Consider the following 18,986-nt stretch of genomic DNA (forward strand, 5'->3'; position numbering starts at 1 on the left):
TTCGGGTAGTCCAATGACTTTCACTTTGTCTCGACGGTTATATTATAATCCAGCCACTCAGCCTTCGAAAGAGTTCACAGATTTCAGTAATGGACCTAATAATCTTCATGCTTAAGATTATGTAAACTATGTTTGAATTTTTGAACAATGGCCTATCTAACCATGTTGTAATTTTCACTTTTCGTCTATAAATATAATCCTAATATACTTAATCTGAAATATAGTTATAAAAAATAGTTCATCTGTATTTTAAAGATGGCTCAGAAGTTTTTAATCTCTTCTTTTCGTCCTAACCCACGTTATTTCCTTCTTTTTTAGGTTACTTATATCGAGGCTCATCTGATGAGCTCGAAGGCTCACTTTTTGTCCCTGGCTGAGTGCGCCTGTCATCGTTTTGTTTCCTCGATTGTATCCTCTCTGTTCGAATTCAAACTTGAAAAATACAGTGTTCCGATCTCAGTTAAACATATTTATATCGGTTAATGCTTACTTAGGCATGCACAGATGCTCAAAAGCTTAAACCTAAAAAGGCGCTAAGAAGGAAGATGATAACCAAAAGAATTAGGTAGGTTTCTAGAAAAAATGTTTTAGATAGCTTAAAAAGTTTTTCGATTTTTCGAAATTTCAGTGAACGTAATTAAGACACTGATATAGGTTGTGGTTTTTGCTCAAGAAAAAGAATTAAAATTTAATCACGTTCAAGTTTGAATTTGGCGCATTCACTTCGAATTTTTTTTTTGCAGTTGGGAAAAATAGTTAACAAGATTCCTTAATTTTTTTTGTTGAAATATGCCTGAAAATACCATCTGTTGATTTTTTTCCTGAACCCCACCTCAAATCATTCCTATAACACGATCATCAAGAGAAAAAACTTGAATTGGATTCCGGATGTTTCGAGAGAAAAATCTCAGCAGCAACTTTTTGTAATCTTTAGAAACTCGTGTTACTCAAGCGAAATTACCTGGTTACTGACCAATTCATGCTCCGGCTATTGTTTTTTCGAGCTGATGATTTTTGGAGAAGTTTTTCATGCAGTATTTCCTCTCATGCCTGTAGCTACAGGGTATTGCTTTTTTGTTAGAGCGCATATAAAACGATCTGCTAGCTTGCGTTTTATTCTAGCCAATTACGATGATTGCACGGAAGATAGGCTTTCTTATTGGCATGTGAGGCTATTGATTGGACTCTGGTTTTGATTCTTGGCGTATGCAATATTACGCCGTTGAATACTGACACAGGTTTTCTTTGCTTTTGTATGTTTGGGTAAATTTGTAAATTTCGGTCTACTGGTGTCTGCTCAAGTGTTGTCTGCTTAGCTTCACCTCTGTATAAATAAATCAAATAATTTGTTTAATAGATGAAAAAGCCGATATTTTCCTGTTCTGACGCCCCTATGGTACGTAAGCTCACTTCTTAAGAATTATCGTGCAAAAAATTATTCTAAAGAACGCTTTCGTTATGTTGAAGAATTTTGAAAGTCTAGATGCTCAAAGAATTTGATTGTTGACGAATAAATTCACTTCCTTTTCTGTTCTGTAAAATAATAACAAAAAAGCATTTCGAATCAGCGCCAAAAATTGATTTTGTGTGAGTCTTCACTCTATTTGTCGAATTGATGCATGTTCGTGTTTGAAGTCGTAAGTACATTGATTTTGAATTGAATTTCCAGTTCTGACATGTCTGAGGCTGGTCCTGCTGATACTTCGGCTAATCGTTCCAACAGATATGTTGAAAAGGAAGATGAAGATGACTCAAATACATTCAAAGTTCTGATATCAACTGATAACCATCTAGGCTACAATGAAGAGTGTCCCATCCGCTGCAATGACTCGTTCAACACTTTCGAAGAGGTTCTCCAGTTGGCGCAAAAAGAGCAGGTATAATTTTTAGGACTTTTTTCGAGTAAGTTTCCGAATCTTCAGCCAAATTTAAATGCATGCACTGCTGTACGAGAATGAGAAGCCAATTTTTCCGCGATAGATATCAGAAAAACTCGAATATTTTTTTTTCGAGAAAGTTTGTCGTGTAAGGAATCCGATATTTTGAGCTTAATGATCTACTGTAGAAAATCGTTTTTACTCCCTTATTATTTTTACACCCGTAAACCTTTTATTTTATTTTATTATTGAACCTTAACAACTTCCAGTTTCCTTTCCACTTGAACTGGAGCTAAAACTGTTGCTTTTGCTCCCGAAGGTCTCAATTTCGAGTCGTGGTTCCTGTTTTTTTTTTTCAGTATGTATAAAATTGGAACTTTTTTCCCATAAAAATTGAATGGGGGACTTTCGTTTGTCTGTTCAAGTTTTGTCGGCTTAAGTGCCAGACCACGGATGTTTCTTTTGCTGTAAGCTTGTATCATGGTAATTTCAAGTGTTGCTCTTTGTAGTTTCTGGGGGACTTGAACGTTTTCATAATTTTTTTGTAATAAAATAAATATTTTATCGGTTTAACTGGTTTCGGTTTGAGATTGTGCTATTTGTTTCCACTTCGTTTCTTTTGTTGTGTTGCTAATTGCCCTCGCGATAGCAAGGGTATTTCAATCGAGTTCTAGACTTTTTCCCCGTAAACAATTTTGTCCACACTACTCAAATATCCGTCTTTTCAAAATTTGCTTTTTATGTTGGTTGTGATTTTTCCAACTCGATTGTTAAATTTTATATTGTGCTTTTTTGTCCTTTTTATATCGGCTTAGTGGCCTAATTTTGAGTAGTTTCAAGAGAAAAGTAGTTTTTATGCTCACCTCTGGATCGCACAAAATGTTGAAAATCTTAATAGAAATTAGAGTTCAAGTTTTTCATGACAACAATTTTTTGTTGGCTGTTTTGTTTTTTCTTTTTTTCGGCTTCATGAGTTTCGGCCTATATTATATCGGTTTAATGGTCGCATATTGCCCCTTTCGATGAATGAAAATTTTTCTGTGTGCATGTTTGTGTTTAGAGGGCGAGGGGGACTTAATAACTTCTTATCAGTCTTAAAAATTTGATTTTTTTAAGTTTTTTCTTTCGGCTTGATAGGTTTTGGTCTATATTACATTGGCTTAGTCGCCACTTTTTGAGTCGTTTCACGAGATGTGTTTTGTATGTGTTTTGAGGCTGAAGGGGACTTAATAACTTTTTAGTAGTCTTAAATTTTTTTTTGCCTCGTTTTTTTTTGTTTTCCTTTTTTTATAGGTTTAGGCCAATATAATATCGTCATAGTGGCCGCATATTCTTTCATTTGGCGCGTGAATATAGATTGTGTGTGTGTGTGTGTATTTGTGTTTTTTTATGTGTGGGGGACTTCATATTTTAAAAAAATTCGGCCTAAGGGTTTCTGCTAAGGTATTTCCTGCTTTGTTACCGCGTGATAACTTTTCTCTCGATGCTAGTTTCACATTCTTTTGTCTTGGCTCGTTGTTGTTTCTAACATAGCCTTATCGATAGATCTAGTTCGAAATTTTCGATTTTTTGTGCGGCTTTTCTTGTTTCGTATTGCAAGTGGTGCGAAGCTCAGCTTCGTCCCTGTGTTTAAAATTCAAATGTCTTACTTGGCTCGTTTGCCTAGAAATCACGTTTGATAATAATAGGTATTATAAAAATTAAATAATAGATTTTATGAAAAGTTTTTGTTCTTCTCAAAATTGTTCTGTTGAATTTCAAAGAGAGGGTATCAAAGGAAGACCGCCTACTCCCCTGTGTACCTGCTTAAACCCCTATTCTCTTTTTATTTTGCTTCATCTCTATGTTTTTCTTTCAATAAGTTGTTTCGAGTTTTTTTGTTTGCGCAAGCAAAGCGAAGTGTATTATTACCAAGAATTTTTTTCTAACCTAAGTCACAAATAAAAGTGCTCATTTGGAGGCAATTTTGGTATCTTTCAATTTAATCATAATATAAAAGCCTTTTTAAGAATAAGCAATTTAAAAGCATATTTTGCTGCTTTTTTGGCTTGTGTAAGGTACTGTTTGAAATAAACAGGTATAATGAAAATTTTTGTGCATTGATGTCTTTTGTTGTTTGTGCATTGATGTCTTTTGTTGTTTTTTGGCGAAGTTTTGGAAATTTTGTGCCTTTTTCGCAGAAATTTAAAATTTTCTCGTAAACTACTGAACCAATTTTCAAAAACAAGGTACCAATAGTTAAGCCTGCTGCTCTTCTATGTGCCTGCATATTTCGCTAGTCTCTTTTCAGTTACCCCACGTTCTACGGCCTTCGACATTTTCTGTAAATACACAAATCAGAGATGAGGGTTTCAATCAATAGAACAATTATGGCCTCGAACAAGCCCATTTCATTAATTTTTAAAACTTTTTGACTTTTCTCAAAAACTGGTCAGCCAAATCGGAGCTTACGGGTTAACCGAAAAAGAAACAGTCAGTTATGCCAATCTTCTCTGCGCAAAAGGCTATGCCCTGTGTTTTGAAAAAAAAGTATGGCCTTAGACAATTCTGCAGGAATTTTTTGGAAACTTATTCTTTTATTTCAAAACCAACCTGTTGATTCTGAAGTAATAGTTCATTAAAACTAATATGGTCCTTAGGTTTTGCTTGTGCAATATACTTAATTATTGAAAAAAAGACGACTTCGGTAAGACGACTCCTTAAATACTGTAGGAAAAATGTTATATTCATGGGAAAATTACGTATTTCATGAATTTTCATTCTTACATGTTTTAGTAGAGAAACAAGGTTGGTTAAAATCCAATTTTTGAATTTCGCATTTCTTCCCGAATCAATATAGCAATTTCGAAAAAAAAAAACGTTTAACTCGTACCTCCTGCTGGCCCCCTAGTTATCTTTTATCGAGACATAAAAATGGTGGGTCACCTAGTTTCTTTTTCAACATTTCTCTTTTTTTTTAGTTCTTACGTGTTTGTTTGTGTTGTATCATAACACCTCTGTTTCACCTTTGTGTCAAAATTTAAGTGGAAATAAAACATTGTTAAAAACATGACTGCCTGAATCAGGGAAAGTTCTATGATATTCTGACTGCTTTTTAACGTTTCTGATTTAGTTTTTGACAAAAAAGTTGCGTTTTTTTCTTTATTTTTGAATTCTTCTGATCACACACAATGTCAAACACAAAATCACTAATTTGGCGTCTAATAAAGGAATAACTGAATCAGTTTCCTAATTTTAATTCAATTCAGATTGATTTCTGGGCCGGATTATTTTGCTGCCATTGCTTCAATAGAATATGAGAAAATACAATCAGCGAGCTCTCATATTCTGCAAGAGTCGGTCACCAATTACATATTTTGTTTCATTTTGAGCTCAAGGCATGATTTAGAATTTAGAATAAAGAAAGGCATGATTTAAAATTTGGTAAATGAAAAGTCGAAGTTTGTCTGAAGAAAAAAAACAACACCGAGTACAAATATCTTCAAAAATAGGGAAAACAATACCCTAATCCAGTATCGAAATTTATTCCCTCTAAACTGACAAAGGAGTGTAAGATACATTCTAGTTGTGAAAAAAACTTATAATTTTACAGGCACACGCTTGTGTTAAATTACTAGTTGAATTTTTTCAAGCCTTTGTCATACATTGTGTTTTTGTAATCAGGTTTGTTGTTTCGACTCGAAGAAAATGTCTAATTTGCTTTGCTCGGTGACTTTCGTTTCCAGTCAATTTTCGAAATTTTGTAACCGAAATTTTGTGAAGAATTTTATTATACCATAATCTGGCTCAGAAATCTTAAGAGGCAAGCTATTTGGTTTAATTGATTACCCTTGCGATAAGCAAGGGTATTGCAACCGGGTACTAGACTTTTTCCCCTCGTAAACAACTTGGACCAGAGGACTCATCTGGACGTCAGGACTCATCGCTACCTTGTTTTATAATGTATTCAAATTTCTTAGCGTTCCTGGCCAACTTAGCCTGGAGGGAACGAATATGCCTGGGACGGCAAAGGTCCTGGGCTCGAATTTCAAATAAAATTGTCGGCCAATTATTTGTCTGCTTAACTGTTGTCGGCTTATTTGTCACATCTTGAAAATATTTTGTTTTCTGCGCTTATTTTTGTTAAATGTTGTTTTTAGTGTTTGATTTACACCTACATTTCGTGATTTCATATACTTTTTATTCGTTTTTCCTGTCATGTTTTTTTTCTGTTTCGCTAAAAAAATTCATCGGACCAAATTTTTTTGGCTCATTTTTTGCTGACTCAATGACCTAATTTTCGGCCGTTTCAATTTTCGGCCGTTTTTAGCACTCCCCTCCGTTTTTTTCAAGTTGTTTTTGAAATTTCATTTTTTCGTTTTGGAAAATTTTTTCAGTTATTTCAAAAATTAAAATTTTCTCAAGAACTTCATCAAAAAAGGGTATCAATTGAAAGACGTTCTACTTCTCTGTGTGCCTCCGTACTCCCCAGAGTCTTTTTTTACTTGACCCCCTCTGTCTACAGCCTTCGAAAAGGTGTGGGGGATTGTTTGAACCATATTTTTGATTTTCTTTCATTTTCTCGAAAACTACCTCCTCTCAAATATGAGTTTTTGGTTTCCATGAATTGAACTGTTTTGAAAAGCTACTCTGCATCAGTGGCTGAGACCAAATTTTTTTCACATAAAGTTATGGTCCTCTGAAAAGTCAAATTTTCGATTTTTGACCGGTTTTAAACTTTTTGAATATTCTTGGAAACTACCCTGTCATACCTGAGATAGCGGATTCAATTCTCAAAACGGGTTTCGGGAAGCTCATTTGCTTATGCGACTACGCCCAAATTTTTTTCATTTCAAAAGTTTTGGCTCTCGAAAAAGTAAAAATTTTGAATGTTTTTTTCTTTTCTTGAAAACTACCCTCGCAAATCTGAGATTTTGGGTTCAATCGAAATTACCGGTTGCATGAATACTTTTTGCATAAAATTTTTGTTTAATTTTTCCGAACAAAAATCTATGATTCTCTGAATTGTCAAATTTTTGGTTTCTTGGCCGTTTTCTAGATTTTTCTCGCTAACTATCCTGCCAAATCTGATATTATAGGTTGAATCGAAAGAACAGGTTGTTTAATGCCTACCTTTATAATTGGCTATGCCCAGTTTTTTTAGGAAAAAAGTTACGGCCTTCAAACAAATCAAAGTTTTGAAACTTTGACAGTTTTTAGGAAACTTTTTGACTTTACGCGAAAACTACCGGGCCAATTCTCAGTTTGTGTTCAATCGAGGAACCCGGCGTTGGAAATCTTGTCTGCTTAAGCGGAAAAACTTTATGGATTTCGGAAATCTTGAACGTTTTGTAGAACTTTCGACCGATTTTTGGTAGCTTTTTGAATTTTCTTAAGAATTAGCCAATCAAATTTGAGATGAAATGTTCCATTTAAAGAATGGGTTGCGATAAATGTTTGTGTAGAAGCGGCGATTCTTGAATTTCTTGTGTGAAAAATTTATCTCCTTGGGAAAATTGTTTATCTCAAAATTTCTTCCTCTTCTCACTAATTTTAGTAGAGAATCAACTAACGTTTTAGAGGCAAAGCCAAATTTTTGAAATCACCCTTTTTGTGCCGCATCAGTAGAGAAAATTAATATCAAATACGTGCCTCCAGCTTTAGCTAGGCTCGTAGTTGATTTATCGAGACATCCGAAAATTTTGGTTCGCAAGTGTTTCATGTTTGTGTTGCATCGCAAGTGGTGCGAAGCTCCGCTTCGCCTCTTTGTTAATTAGTTAGTATGAAGTAAATAGCTTTTTCAACATAACGAGTAATGGGAAGAGTAAACAAAATATCTTTCAAAGTTTTAACATTCTAATGACGTTTTTTTTTCGTGGTTTTCAAAAAGTATCACTATTTCAAATCAAAAACTACCTCATAGACCTTAATGTGATGTCGGAAACTCCAGTTGCGCCCTGATACGGGTAGTATTGTTGAAGTATATGCATTCAAACCAGCGCTTGAGTACAATCGGTTCTAAGGATATTAATATTGGCTATCACGATTTTCCGAGTTTCGAAGAAAGTGAATGGTTTAAGCTATGGTTTCTTTTCAGTCAAAGCTCTTTTTTAATTGGCTGATTTCAGAGAATTTTTATGCCATCCAAAATGGTCCACTCACTGCCCTAAAATTTAAAAATATTATTTACCTGCGATCGTTTTCGTAAAATGATGGGGCTTAAAATATTGACATTTGGGATAAATAACGCATTTTTATTTCCTTCTATAAATGCAAAAGCGGTGAGTTCATTCCAAATTCAAAAAAATTCCACTTCGAGTGAGAGGGTTGTTCGAAAAATTGAATTTTTTTCTAGTTTTTATCAATTGTTTTCGGTCAAAGTTTGAAGTTAGTTGTGAACGCACGCAATGATTCGGTTTCCACATACCATTTATTGTGCAAGCATCAAAGATGAGCTTATCTTAGTCATCAAGACTTCCCAAAATTCCTAAATAGAGTTGGGCTTTGTCGGTTTGCAGGTTGACTTTGTGTTGCTGGGTGGGGATCTGTTCCACAAGAATAAACCCTCTCGCAGATCTCTTTTCAAGTGCATAAATCTTCTCAGGAAGTACTCACTGGGAAACAAACCCTGCTCCTTCGAGCTACTCAGTGACCCCAATCAGGTCAGTTTAAGGACGGGGCAAACCAATTTCAAGATCAAGATACGTTTGTCTAAAAGAACAACTCCGAGCTTAGCGGTGTTTCTCCTTTATTTTTTCAGACCAAAATTGACCAAAGGTTTATACAGTGCTGATTTAAATTAACCGGACAAAACGAGCTAAACTTGAAATTTAAGATGCATTTTTCTCAAATTCGGTTGAGTTTAGATGAAAACTTATGAAGACAAAACTTGCTTTAACTTTTAGCAGAATTAATATGACGTAATTTGTTTTGCGAAATTCGGGCCCGAAATTTAACCCCAAAAATGGGTCATTTTGGCTTTTCTTAGTTAATCAAAAATTACGCCAAAATTTCCCAGTCAATCACAGACACAATTATTTCAAAATGAGGCCCTAACGTAACCCAACAAACTTTAAGAAGGGTATATTCTCCAAAACATATTATAAGTTAATTTATTTTTGTTTGATAGACAAAAAAGGTCGTTTTTTACTATATAAAATACCATACTTTTTATTTAAAAACAATTTTTAAGCGGTTTGCAATTTTTTTTGGAGAATAATCCTTCTGAAAGTTTGTTGGGCTACGTAAGGGGCTCACTTTGATATAACTATGTCTGTGATTGACCGGGCAATTTTGGCGTAATTTTTGAATAACTATGAAAAGCCAAAATGACCCATTTTTGGGGTACAATTTCGGGCCCGAATTTCGCAAAACACATAACACCATATTTATTCTGCTAAAATTTTAAGCAAGTTTTGTCTTCATAAGTTTTCACCTAAACTCAACCCAATTTGAGAAAAACGGGTTTTAAATTTCAAGTTTAACGCGTTTTGTCCGGTTAATTTAAATCAGGACTGTATAGCTTATAAAATGATTATTATGGTTTTAATTAAATGACTGGAGAACAAGAACAAAGTTTTTCATTCAGAAGTTCATAGTATTCTTCTTGAAAATGATTCGGCAATATCAAAAAATGAATGCAAAACATTCTATTGGCGATGAATATATTTTTTCTTTTTTTTGTGCTTAGACTTTTCCGCACTCCTCTTTTCCATGGCTTAATACAGAAGATTCGAATTTGAATGTGGGCATTCCAATTTTTTCCATAAATGGCAATCACGACGACCCCACTGGATCCGACAACCTATGTGCACTGGACATCCTTAGTGCCTCGGGACTAGTGAACTTCTTCGGCAAGGTTTCCCAACTGGACGAAATTAATATCAGCCCTCTCGTATTTAGAAAAGGTATCATTGCAAAGTATATTGTCTATATGGAATAAAAGAGTCATTTCTCGATTATCAATTAAAGTGACATCGCAAATTTCGTTTAAACGCATCGCTTTTATGTATTGCTAATGAGAAAATGTCTTGTCGTAAAGTGGATTCAAATTCAGAAGATGAAAACTTCGATGTTTGATCCAGGAAACAGCAAACTCTGTCTGTTTGGCTTGAGCTCCATCCGCGACGAGCGACTGCACCGTATGTTCAGAGGCGGCAAAGTGAACATCCTCTTTCCCGAACATCAGGAGTCAGAGCAGGAGAACTGGTTCCATTTGATGGTGCTGCACCAGAACCACGCCAGACACGGACCCACAAACCACATACCGGAGTCATTTCTCCACCCAGGACTTGACTTGGTCAGTACAAAGAACTTTAAAGTACCCTTTTGAAAATCATGTGCTCCTTCATTACTGTAAAATTGTCTTAAAATTATACCCCCAAAGCCTTCAAAAACTCCCGAAAATGAGTTTTGACATAACTGAACATCTGAGAAAGTTGAACAATTTTTCAACCGAAACAATTTCTGTTTGTAATCTTGCTTTTTTTAATAGTATTATTCATTAAATTATTCAGGTAGTGTGGGGGCATGAGCATGAGGCCATGGAAAAACCCATCTACAATCCCTCTCAGGACTTCTACGTTCTACAGCCCGGAAGCAGTGTGGCAACATCCCTGTCGCCGGGCGAGGCAGTCCTTAAGAACTCCTGGATCCTGCACGTTCGCGGAGACCAGTTCAAAGTAGCTGTTGTTATTTTTAATCTATTGTTTGGCCTAATTTTAGATGGATAATAAACAAAAACCGCCTTGTCTGCAAACCGCCATATCTTCAAGCCGAAATTTCAGAATAACGTAAATTACATAGAATTACGTAAGAATTGCATAACAACAATGACAATCTGTTGTTATGTTGCATTCTGTTGTTAGGAGGCACTTAGCACAGTGGTAAGGCGTTCACTTTGAAATCGTCAGATCGTGTATTCGATCCCATGCCATGGCAATGATAGTGTGTGAGGACAAGCTCTCACTTGACCTCCAGCTTCAGGTCTACCACATCCTGACCAAATTTGGCTGCAATAGTGGTACCACGTAAAAGTTCTAGACGCAAAAAAAACGGCCTTGGAGTCACAAAAAACAGCTTCGCTCAGCAAAATAACACTGTCTGGAATGTGGGGAGATACAAATGGACTATCCTCGGCAGGACTGTTAAGGCCTACTGATAGCTCCTCTGCGATTCGCAGGAACTACAATTATAATTATAATATTAATTTTTGGCTTGTTGGAATGGCAATCCTATTTTCGGTTTTTTGTTTCCTCGGCTTGTTCGCCTACCACCTAATTTTAATTAAAGGTTTATTTAGTGGCGCTTTGAACTTCTCAAAAGTTTATCTGATTTTGCATAGTATGACGGTTCAAAAACTTGTTTGCTAAATCTGACAGAAGCGTACATACTTTGAAACAATTTTATCGAGTTGTTTTTATTTTGTTTTCTGGAAATCTCCTAGCTGTAAACAAAAATATTGTGATAATGTCAAACTGACGGAAACAAATCAAACCAAGATGTATGACATGTTCAGTTAAAGTTCCTCAGTGGCACAAAATCTTCAAGAATGAACAAAGCCAATATTTAAAGCACCCTTCCTCATTAATGTTCACCTAATATAGACTTCGTTATAGGCTGACAAAGTGCCTCTGCAGACCGTGCGGCCATTTGTGTTTCGAGATTTGAACCTGTTCGAGGAGTCTCAGATAGACAAGCGGAAGCCCAAGAGCAAAGAGAAGGTGAACAAGTTCTGCTGTGACATAGTGCAGCAGATGCTGGATCAGGCCAAGTTACAGCACACTGGACATCCCGTGAGTCTGTTAAATTATGTTGCTTTCTTGCTTTCATTAGCCCACGTTGGTCGGGTTGGGCTCGTCCGTCTCCAGGTTAAGGAACTTTGCAACTTCCACCGGCCAAAGCCACAGGTCTGCGGGAGTGAGTGGGGAGGGATTCTTGGGGCAGTTAAAAATGTGGCAACTAGAGTGGGGTGCTAGGTGAAAGTCCGGGCATAGTGGGGAAACTTTGTTGTCTAGTCGGGAGAGGCAGGCGCGGATTTAGGGGGGGGGGGGCGGACGCCCCCTCCCCCTCAGGAATTCGACCCCCTGCCGACCTAAAGGGCCAAAGGGTCCCCCTTTGGTACTTTTTAAGAAATCCATTTTTGGCCGACCGACCTTAAAATTTTTCTAAAGGAGCCTTCGGCGCCAATATATACTTATTTTGAGGGGGGAGCGCGCGCTGAAAAAACGCCAACAATATTCCAAAAAGTGCCTAAAAATGCCTTTTTTGGACTTTTTTTTTTCAAAATTCGCCAATACAGGGAGTAACTGTGCTTAGGGAGAGCTCGAAAAATGAATTCTTCGGGTCGACCAAAAAAAAGGTCGACAAAATTTTCGAAATTTTCTTGAAAATCCGCCCCCCCCCCCCCCCCCCTCGAGAAAGTCCTAGATCCGCCCCTGGGGAGAGGTATGTGTTTAAAAGCCGGCTGTAACCAGACGGGAGTTGGGAGAGTTTACAGCGGGTAGTTCTGGGGAGAGATTTTTCTGCGGGGTCGACCTTATGTTGCTTGACTGATTCTCTCAAGATCGTTGTTTGAAGTGATTCAAAATGCAAACATTTTTGTCATCACATGTTCGAGCGTGTGGACTATACGCTTCGGTTTTGTATAATTTGAAAAAGAAAGAAAAAATCTGAAAATTAACGATTTGGGAATGTTTTAATAGTTCATTTTGCTCTATCTGTTAGATGCAACCAGTGGACAAGCCTCTATTGCGCCTTCGAGTGCACTTTACTGCAGACGGCCAGTCTGCCTTGAATGACGTCACTAACAATGGTTCCGGCGGAGATGCTCCCCTGAACTTAGCTATGTTTGGTAGACAGTTTCTGGATCGGGTGGCCAATGCAAAAGATCTAGTGACACTTCATCGCAAGACTGAACAGGAGGCAAGAGCCAGGAATGCGTTAATGAAGAGTAAGAGTGTTGATTTTCAGTTCATTTTTTGAGTTTCTAGTTTGTAGGTTGAGTTTCTAGTTTATAGATGAGTCCGCAAATACGGATTTAGCAAAGGAAAACAGTATGCGTTTTTTGTTATCTGTGTTTGTTGGACCATCGGGAAAATGATGTGAGCCATCTATTTACTTTTTTCTGACACCTATTTGTCTGAGTTTAATTCGAAGATTTTGTGCACGATTTTGCCTCAAAACAAGCGATCATGATTCTTCTAACTCTTTTGGAAGTTCAGCAGAAAACTAAATTGTCGAAACTGAAGTTTGTAGGTCAACATCGTGCGCTGGCTACCAAATTACCCTTTAGCCATCGTGAACTTTTTTTGTTCAGTAAAGTAAATTATTGTTGCTTCAAATATTTAAAAGCAACTAACAATCTCACAGGTCTGGGTTCCGACATGCGAGATGCCATGAGCAGTTCAGTAATTGAGAACAACTCTGTGAATCTACACACGACAGTCGTGGATCTTGTGAAGGAGTTCTTCCACTCGGCAGATGAGAGTGAGCACAAGTACAAACTGTCCGTACTGACCGAGACTGGACTATCTCTGGCTACGCAGGAGTACGTAGAGAAAGAGGAAGCGACGGCACTGCACTCTATCGTGAAGCACCAGATCAAGAAAACTGTGCAATATACTGTGTAAGAGTGGATCTACTTAACAGTCCCAGTCCCGTGATATGTAATCTCGAAACGAATCGAACTACCAGCAAGGATATTCGGTTGCTGTGCAAGTAGCACAGAAAGATCCGACCACAATAATGAAACAGGGATAGCCGGTTACTGTGCATGTAGCACCGAATGTTCCGCTCATAGTCTTAGAAATACAAAACGTTTTTTTAAGAGTAATGAACGTAGTAAGACTCTTATATTGGTCTTGCTGATTGTTGTTTTTTTTTTCAGGAAAAGTCTTAAAATATTGATGCACTTAAACATATATGCACTTTTTGAGTTCAATTGAAATTCATCTGCTGAAAGTGACGTAAATAGCACTCTCCAAATACAAACGTGCAAGTGGCGAAAAAATTAGTGAGCGATTTCTAGTTTCGAAAGTGGAATTTAATTATTCGGTTTCCTGTGGAATAAAAACTTTATCTGTTGATCCAGTTTTCTCAAGTTGAGTTAATGTCATCAAAACAGCGCCAATCATAAATTGTTGTAGAAATTCAAAGAGGTTAAAGGACATCTTTTTTCTTTGAAATTCGAAAGTTGAGATTTTTTCAACAAAGTCAGTGTTTTTATGCTCACTTGCGTTCATTACTCTTTTCCAATCTTTGATTGGCTATGTTTTCAAATAAGTGTCGTTTTTTTCGGTGCGGGATGAAAAAAGGATCTGAGCGAAAAACAAGAGAATAGGCATATTTGACAGTCATAGTAAAATAAGCAGTTTGAAAGTTTTTTTTTTGAAAAATGGCTCAAAAATCAAAAAATAATTCAAAAAAAAGTTTGAAATAAGCTGTTAGCTGTTGTAAGCCTGCTTGCAAATCAACTAAAAATAAAAAATTTCAAACCTGTTTTTCTCGACACTGGAAACGACTGTAAGGACTTTAAAATGTTATATCACTCAACGCTCTCCGATGGTTATTTGTGGTAGCTGATTTTGCGTGGAAAACATGAAAAAGTATATAAAAAAAATAAAACACACCCGAATACAAAGTTCTTCCTCAATTTTCAAATGGTCGGAACAGAAAAAAAACGAAATAAACCGTTTCTTTTTTTTCAGTTTGTGTCATTTTTGAGTGATGTGATAGAGGAGCTGAACGAAAGCCTGGAACTTAAGTAATACGATAATTACTACCCTTGCGATAAGCGAGTGTATTGCAATCGGGTACTAGACTTTTTTCCTTTAAATAACTTTGTTCACAGGACTCTTTTCATCTGGAATGATTTCCTGGAACACTCTCTAAGCAACAAACTTACCGCTACTGAAATGCTACCATGCACCGGTAAAGTGCATTTTAACCTTTAAAATAGCTGTTCTTTCGACATTTTTCGTTGTAATTTTACCAAAGCGATTTGCTAAAATTTCATCTTTTGTTTTTCGGCTGGATAATTTTCGACCTATATTGTATCGGCTTAGTGGCCTCATATTGCTTTATATCGTATGACATGGGAAAAATTTTGCGTGTATGTGTTTTGAAGGTGAGGAGGCCTTAATAACATTTTATTAGTCTTAAATTTTTGTTTTTTTCTTGGCTTAAGTTTTTGCGTCGTCGTTCGACCAGTGTAAAAGTCTTTTGTGTGAGTGTGTGTGTGTGCGTGTTTTGAGGGTGAGGGGGGCTTAATAGCTGTTGTTTTTAAGCCCCCCCCCCTCAAAAGGTTATTTTTCCTCTTTTTTGGTGTAATATGTTTTGGCTATACTAAATCGGCTCAGTAGCCGCGTATTGTTTCATTTGTCTTGCAAATAGAGTTTGTATGTGTGTGTTTTTTTTAGGTTGAGGGGGACTTAATACATTTTTATAATTCTTGATTTTTTTTCGGCTAACAGGGTTTCTGCTAAAGCATTTTCGGCTTTATTGCAGCTTGGTAAGTTTATTAATGTTTTTTACATGGTATAATCTTGGCACATTTTTTCCCAAAGGTAGCCTTATTCATTTTGATAGATCTAGTAAATCTAGTTTTGTTTGTCATTTCAGATTTTTTTTGGATTTGAGTCTTTGTTTTTATTTGTAGCGCATATGATAGTAAGCTCAGCTCCGCCTCTGTGTACTAAATACGGTATATTTGGCAATCATTTTCCGTGAATGATGAAAAAATATAAAATAAAAAAAATTACAATGATTTTTTTTTTGGTTGGAGTTTTTTTTCTGATAAATGCACTCAAACAAACTTCGAAAACTAATTATACTGGAGGAAAACTAATTTTTCACGGCTTAACTTATGAATTAGTTTATTATATGTCTAATGTAAAACCTACTCGCTCAGTTAACTCGCTCGAAATTAAAAACTCTCAAACCGATCTTTGTCACACTGGTATTTTTTTGAGTTTTTTCAACGTTGTTCAAATCACTTACTGGTTTTTGAATATAATAAGTCATTCGACCCTTCCGATTTTTGTTTGTGGTACCTGATTTGCGTGGAAAAAATGAAATCAACCGAAAGGCAAAGTCCCGCCCCACTTTCACGAATTGATTGTAGTGCACGTATTTTTTAGAACGAAAACAAATCCATGGACAAGATTGGTAGACATTTTTGAACAAACACCACAAAGGATTTGATTTGCTAACGTTTTTCATTCTGATTTTCATGCCTGGATTCCAAACAATTCGAAAGGAAATTTGGCTTAGTGTTTTTTTTCGGCAATTTTTAAGTGTCTAAGGAAAATTTACAGTGGGTCAAATGGTTTATCATATTAAATTCCTGTTGGTCGTGATTTGGTTCCTAAAAATTTAAAGTTGTCTCAGTGTCTTGAAAAGTTGTCTGAAATTTTGCGTTTTTCAGACTAAATTACACAAATGAGTGAGTTTGCCATATATTTTCTCTGCATTTAACGTGTTTTTACTCTACAATCCATCCATTTTAGCTGGATATTTTCATTTTCAACCATCTCTTTCGATATGCAAAATTTGAAAGCAAATTTGACGAAAAATAAAAACCAGTTTTTGTTTTGTTTTTGCTTTGTAAATTGCTTTACGTAGATCACTTCAGTGGGAACATAATGCATTACATCCACAGCAACCGGCCTTTGATACTTATTTTCTAAAACTGTGCCGTTTATTCTCTAAAAGTAAGCTTGGAAAATTAGAAATGGTTTTAATTGGCTGCATTTATTTTTGCTTACTGATTATCAAAAACGTAATCAAAGTTCTTCGGGGAAAAACCAAAAATTTTTAACATATGAAAATCTCAGATATAGTGTTTGAATTGGTGAAATTAAGGAAGAAGAAAGTGCTAGCTGACGTTTTTATACAAATAAGCCAGTTAGGATAGTGTCATATTTCGAATCTAATTTTTCCCAATCTAAGTCGCGAAGAAAAGTGCTTATTTGTTTGGTGGCACTTTGCAGCCATGGCAATAAATCTCTTTTTTTTTCTTGCAAGATTCCGGAGCATTAGTAGAGTTTTCATTAGTTTTCCTCTCCTTCGTTTTTTTTTAAACTCTTGGACTGTTTTTTTTTAGCTCCTGGTTGCAGTTTTCTCGCTTGTGTTTATGAAGTGCAGCTTTACTTCTGTGTTGAAATTAGCGTGTTACAGCTAAAACTTTCAGCAGCTTAATTATCAGATTTTTGCTGCGCTGCTTGCGGATTTTATTGCTGTAAATTGAACTAAAATGCAAAAAGTTTTGAACCGGTTTTGTCAACAAAAATTGTGGTTATTTTGAAATATTGTTCAAATGATGACTTAATGGATTTATTGCAATACATAATTCGACCCAATTTGACCTGTGTTTGTTTTACATGAATTTACGGGAAAAATACCAATGCACAGCCGAAAACAAAGTGACTTCCAATTTTCAATGGTCGGAATGGTTCATAACTAATCTGTTTCAGTGATAATTTGAAAGTAACTCCAGATGACGACTCTCAGTTTGAAGACGAAATAGTGAAATACAGAAAAGACAGGCTCGTCAAAGCCAAAGAACTGCTGCAAAAAACAATGAGTCAAACTAGTTCGACCAACATGACTACTGGTTTAGAAGACACAAAAATAACAGAATCTCAGCAAGAGGCTATAGCCGAATTAGCAGAGGCGTTGAAGCACCACAAAGACGATAAGTCAGTGAAGGAAGAAATCGACCTCACAACTCTGATAGACGACGAAGATCAAGAGGAATACAAGAAGATCCTGGAATCCACCCGGATCCAGAGTCGAGGAGCTGCATCAGCTAGAGGATCAAGAGGGAGGGGAAGAGCAAGAGGGGCGAAAACCTCGACATCGGGGTCATCTAGCCGAGGTATCTCTGGTAGAAAAGTGGGAAACAACAATACTCTGGATCTGACAAAAATTACAGTTCGTCTATATAAACTCTTTTTTTTTCTACTTGAGCCTTCATTTTTTGTGACCACCTTTTAACCCATTTTTATCCTCCCCTCAATTTGCTAGCTTTTTGAGACATCTTAAGCCGTACACTAAGATTTTGTCTAAGAGTTCAAACTGTAGTTGAGATTTTGAATATGTTTCTAGAGCAATAAGACCCAGTCTAAATTGCAATTGACAAACGATGATCCAGAAGAGGATGCGGATGTCTCATCTTTCTTGGGAGGCAGAGCTTCAAAGAGGTCGGCAAAAAGAACAGCTGCTAATATTCATGCAAACGGATCAGATATTGATGATCAAGACGATGACGAAGATGGCAATGATTTCACAACGGGAAAAAACGACAGAAGAGCAAAAGATGAAAGTCAAAATGTGTTCAGCAGAAGAATGACTGCTGTTATGCGAAACACTTTAAGTGCCAATATGACTGCATCTCCGTCTAATATATTCTCTGGGTCAGAGCGGAGTTCAACATCGGGAAATCAAGCAAAACTTGCTCGACGTTTTTGAGTTTAGGCATATAGATGTTATTAACTTGGGATTTGTTTTCGTTCGGATTTATGTTGAAAGGCCACGTGATGAGTCTGCTACAGAAAATTGGGCACGTGATGAATCTGCTGCATAAGGTTCACAATTAAGTTTTGAGGAATTGGTATGATAATTGTTCAAAAAGGGTTTTTCTAATTTTAGTATTCAGGAAGTACGAAGACAATTACCTTATGGTAGGTAGAATGTGCTTGGCATTACATCGAAATAAAAATATACAATATTACTGCACATTCAATAGTCATGTTTCTGTTCGCAAATAGAAGCAAGTCCATGTCCAGCAAACGTCCTAGGTCATCTTCGTTTTTCCTATTACCAGCACAGTTTCAAATTTTCACTACATTCAGAAAAAAGTTAAAATACATTTACCTTAAAAATACTTTAAAACACGTTAACAATTAAGGTTAGTTTGCACTACCTGAAGGACAACTCAACTTATCTATGACTCCTTAGAAATTTATCTCAAATCACCTGACAATATCAGGCTTATCAGACTTATAAAGTAGCTTAAAACTATTTATACTTGCGAAGCCAATGTATTAGAACGAACCTTCTTTTTTCCAACAAATCGCAAATATTTGCTGCGACTTTTGGGGCACCTTTACATTTTTTTCATGACATTTG

The 18,986-nt window shown here is 36.2% G+C and overlaps 2 protein-coding genes across 2 annotated transcripts in view; one reads left to right on the forward strand and one right to left on the reverse strand.

Annotated features, from left to right (window-relative positions):
- LOC134842903 (AF4/FMR2 family member lilli-like) overlaps positions 1-18,986 on the reverse strand; it is a 237,569-nt gene that overhangs the window by 172,643 nt on the left and 45,940 nt on the right. The window lies entirely within an intron of this gene.
- On the forward strand, positions 1,674-18,367 carry LOC134856502 (double-strand break repair protein MRE11-like). The gene is made up of 10 exons (XM_063872774.1): positions 1,674-1,877; positions 8,375-8,518; positions 9,547-9,763; positions 9,941-10,155; positions 10,373-10,537; positions 11,474-11,650; positions 12,582-12,807; positions 13,227-13,482; positions 17,330-17,789; positions 17,964-18,367. The coding sequence occupies exons 1-10, from the start codon at positions 1,677-1,679 to the stop codon at positions 18,324-18,326; spliced, it is 2,424 nt and encodes an 807-aa protein (XP_063728844.1). The 5' UTR covers positions 1,674-1,676; the 3' UTR covers positions 18,327-18,367.

The sequence above is a fragment of the Symsagittifera roscoffensis genome, chromosome 1, assembly GCF_963678635.1.
Source record: "Symsagittifera roscoffensis chromosome 1, txSymRosc1.1, whole genome shotgun sequence".
NCBI classification, from domain to species: Eukaryota; Metazoa; Xenacoelomorpha; order Acoela; family Convolutidae; genus Symsagittifera; species Symsagittifera roscoffensis.

What these genes read in the sequence shown, in the direction of transcription:
- LOC134856502 (XM_063872774.1), top strand. Translation starts at nt 1,677, where the DNA reads ATGTCTGAGGCTGGTCCTGCTGATACTTCGGCTAATCGTTCCAACAGA. An exon ending in AGTTGGCGCAAAAAGAGCAG is followed by an intron (nt 1,878 to 8,374) that starts GTATAATTTTTA and finishes GTCGGTTTGCAG; the next exon opens with GTTGACTTTGTGTTGCTGGG. An exon ending in TACAGCACACTGGACATCCC is followed by an intron (nt 11,651 to 12,581) that starts GTGAGTCTGTTA and finishes TCTATCTGTTAG; the next exon opens with ATGCAACCAGTGGACAAGCC.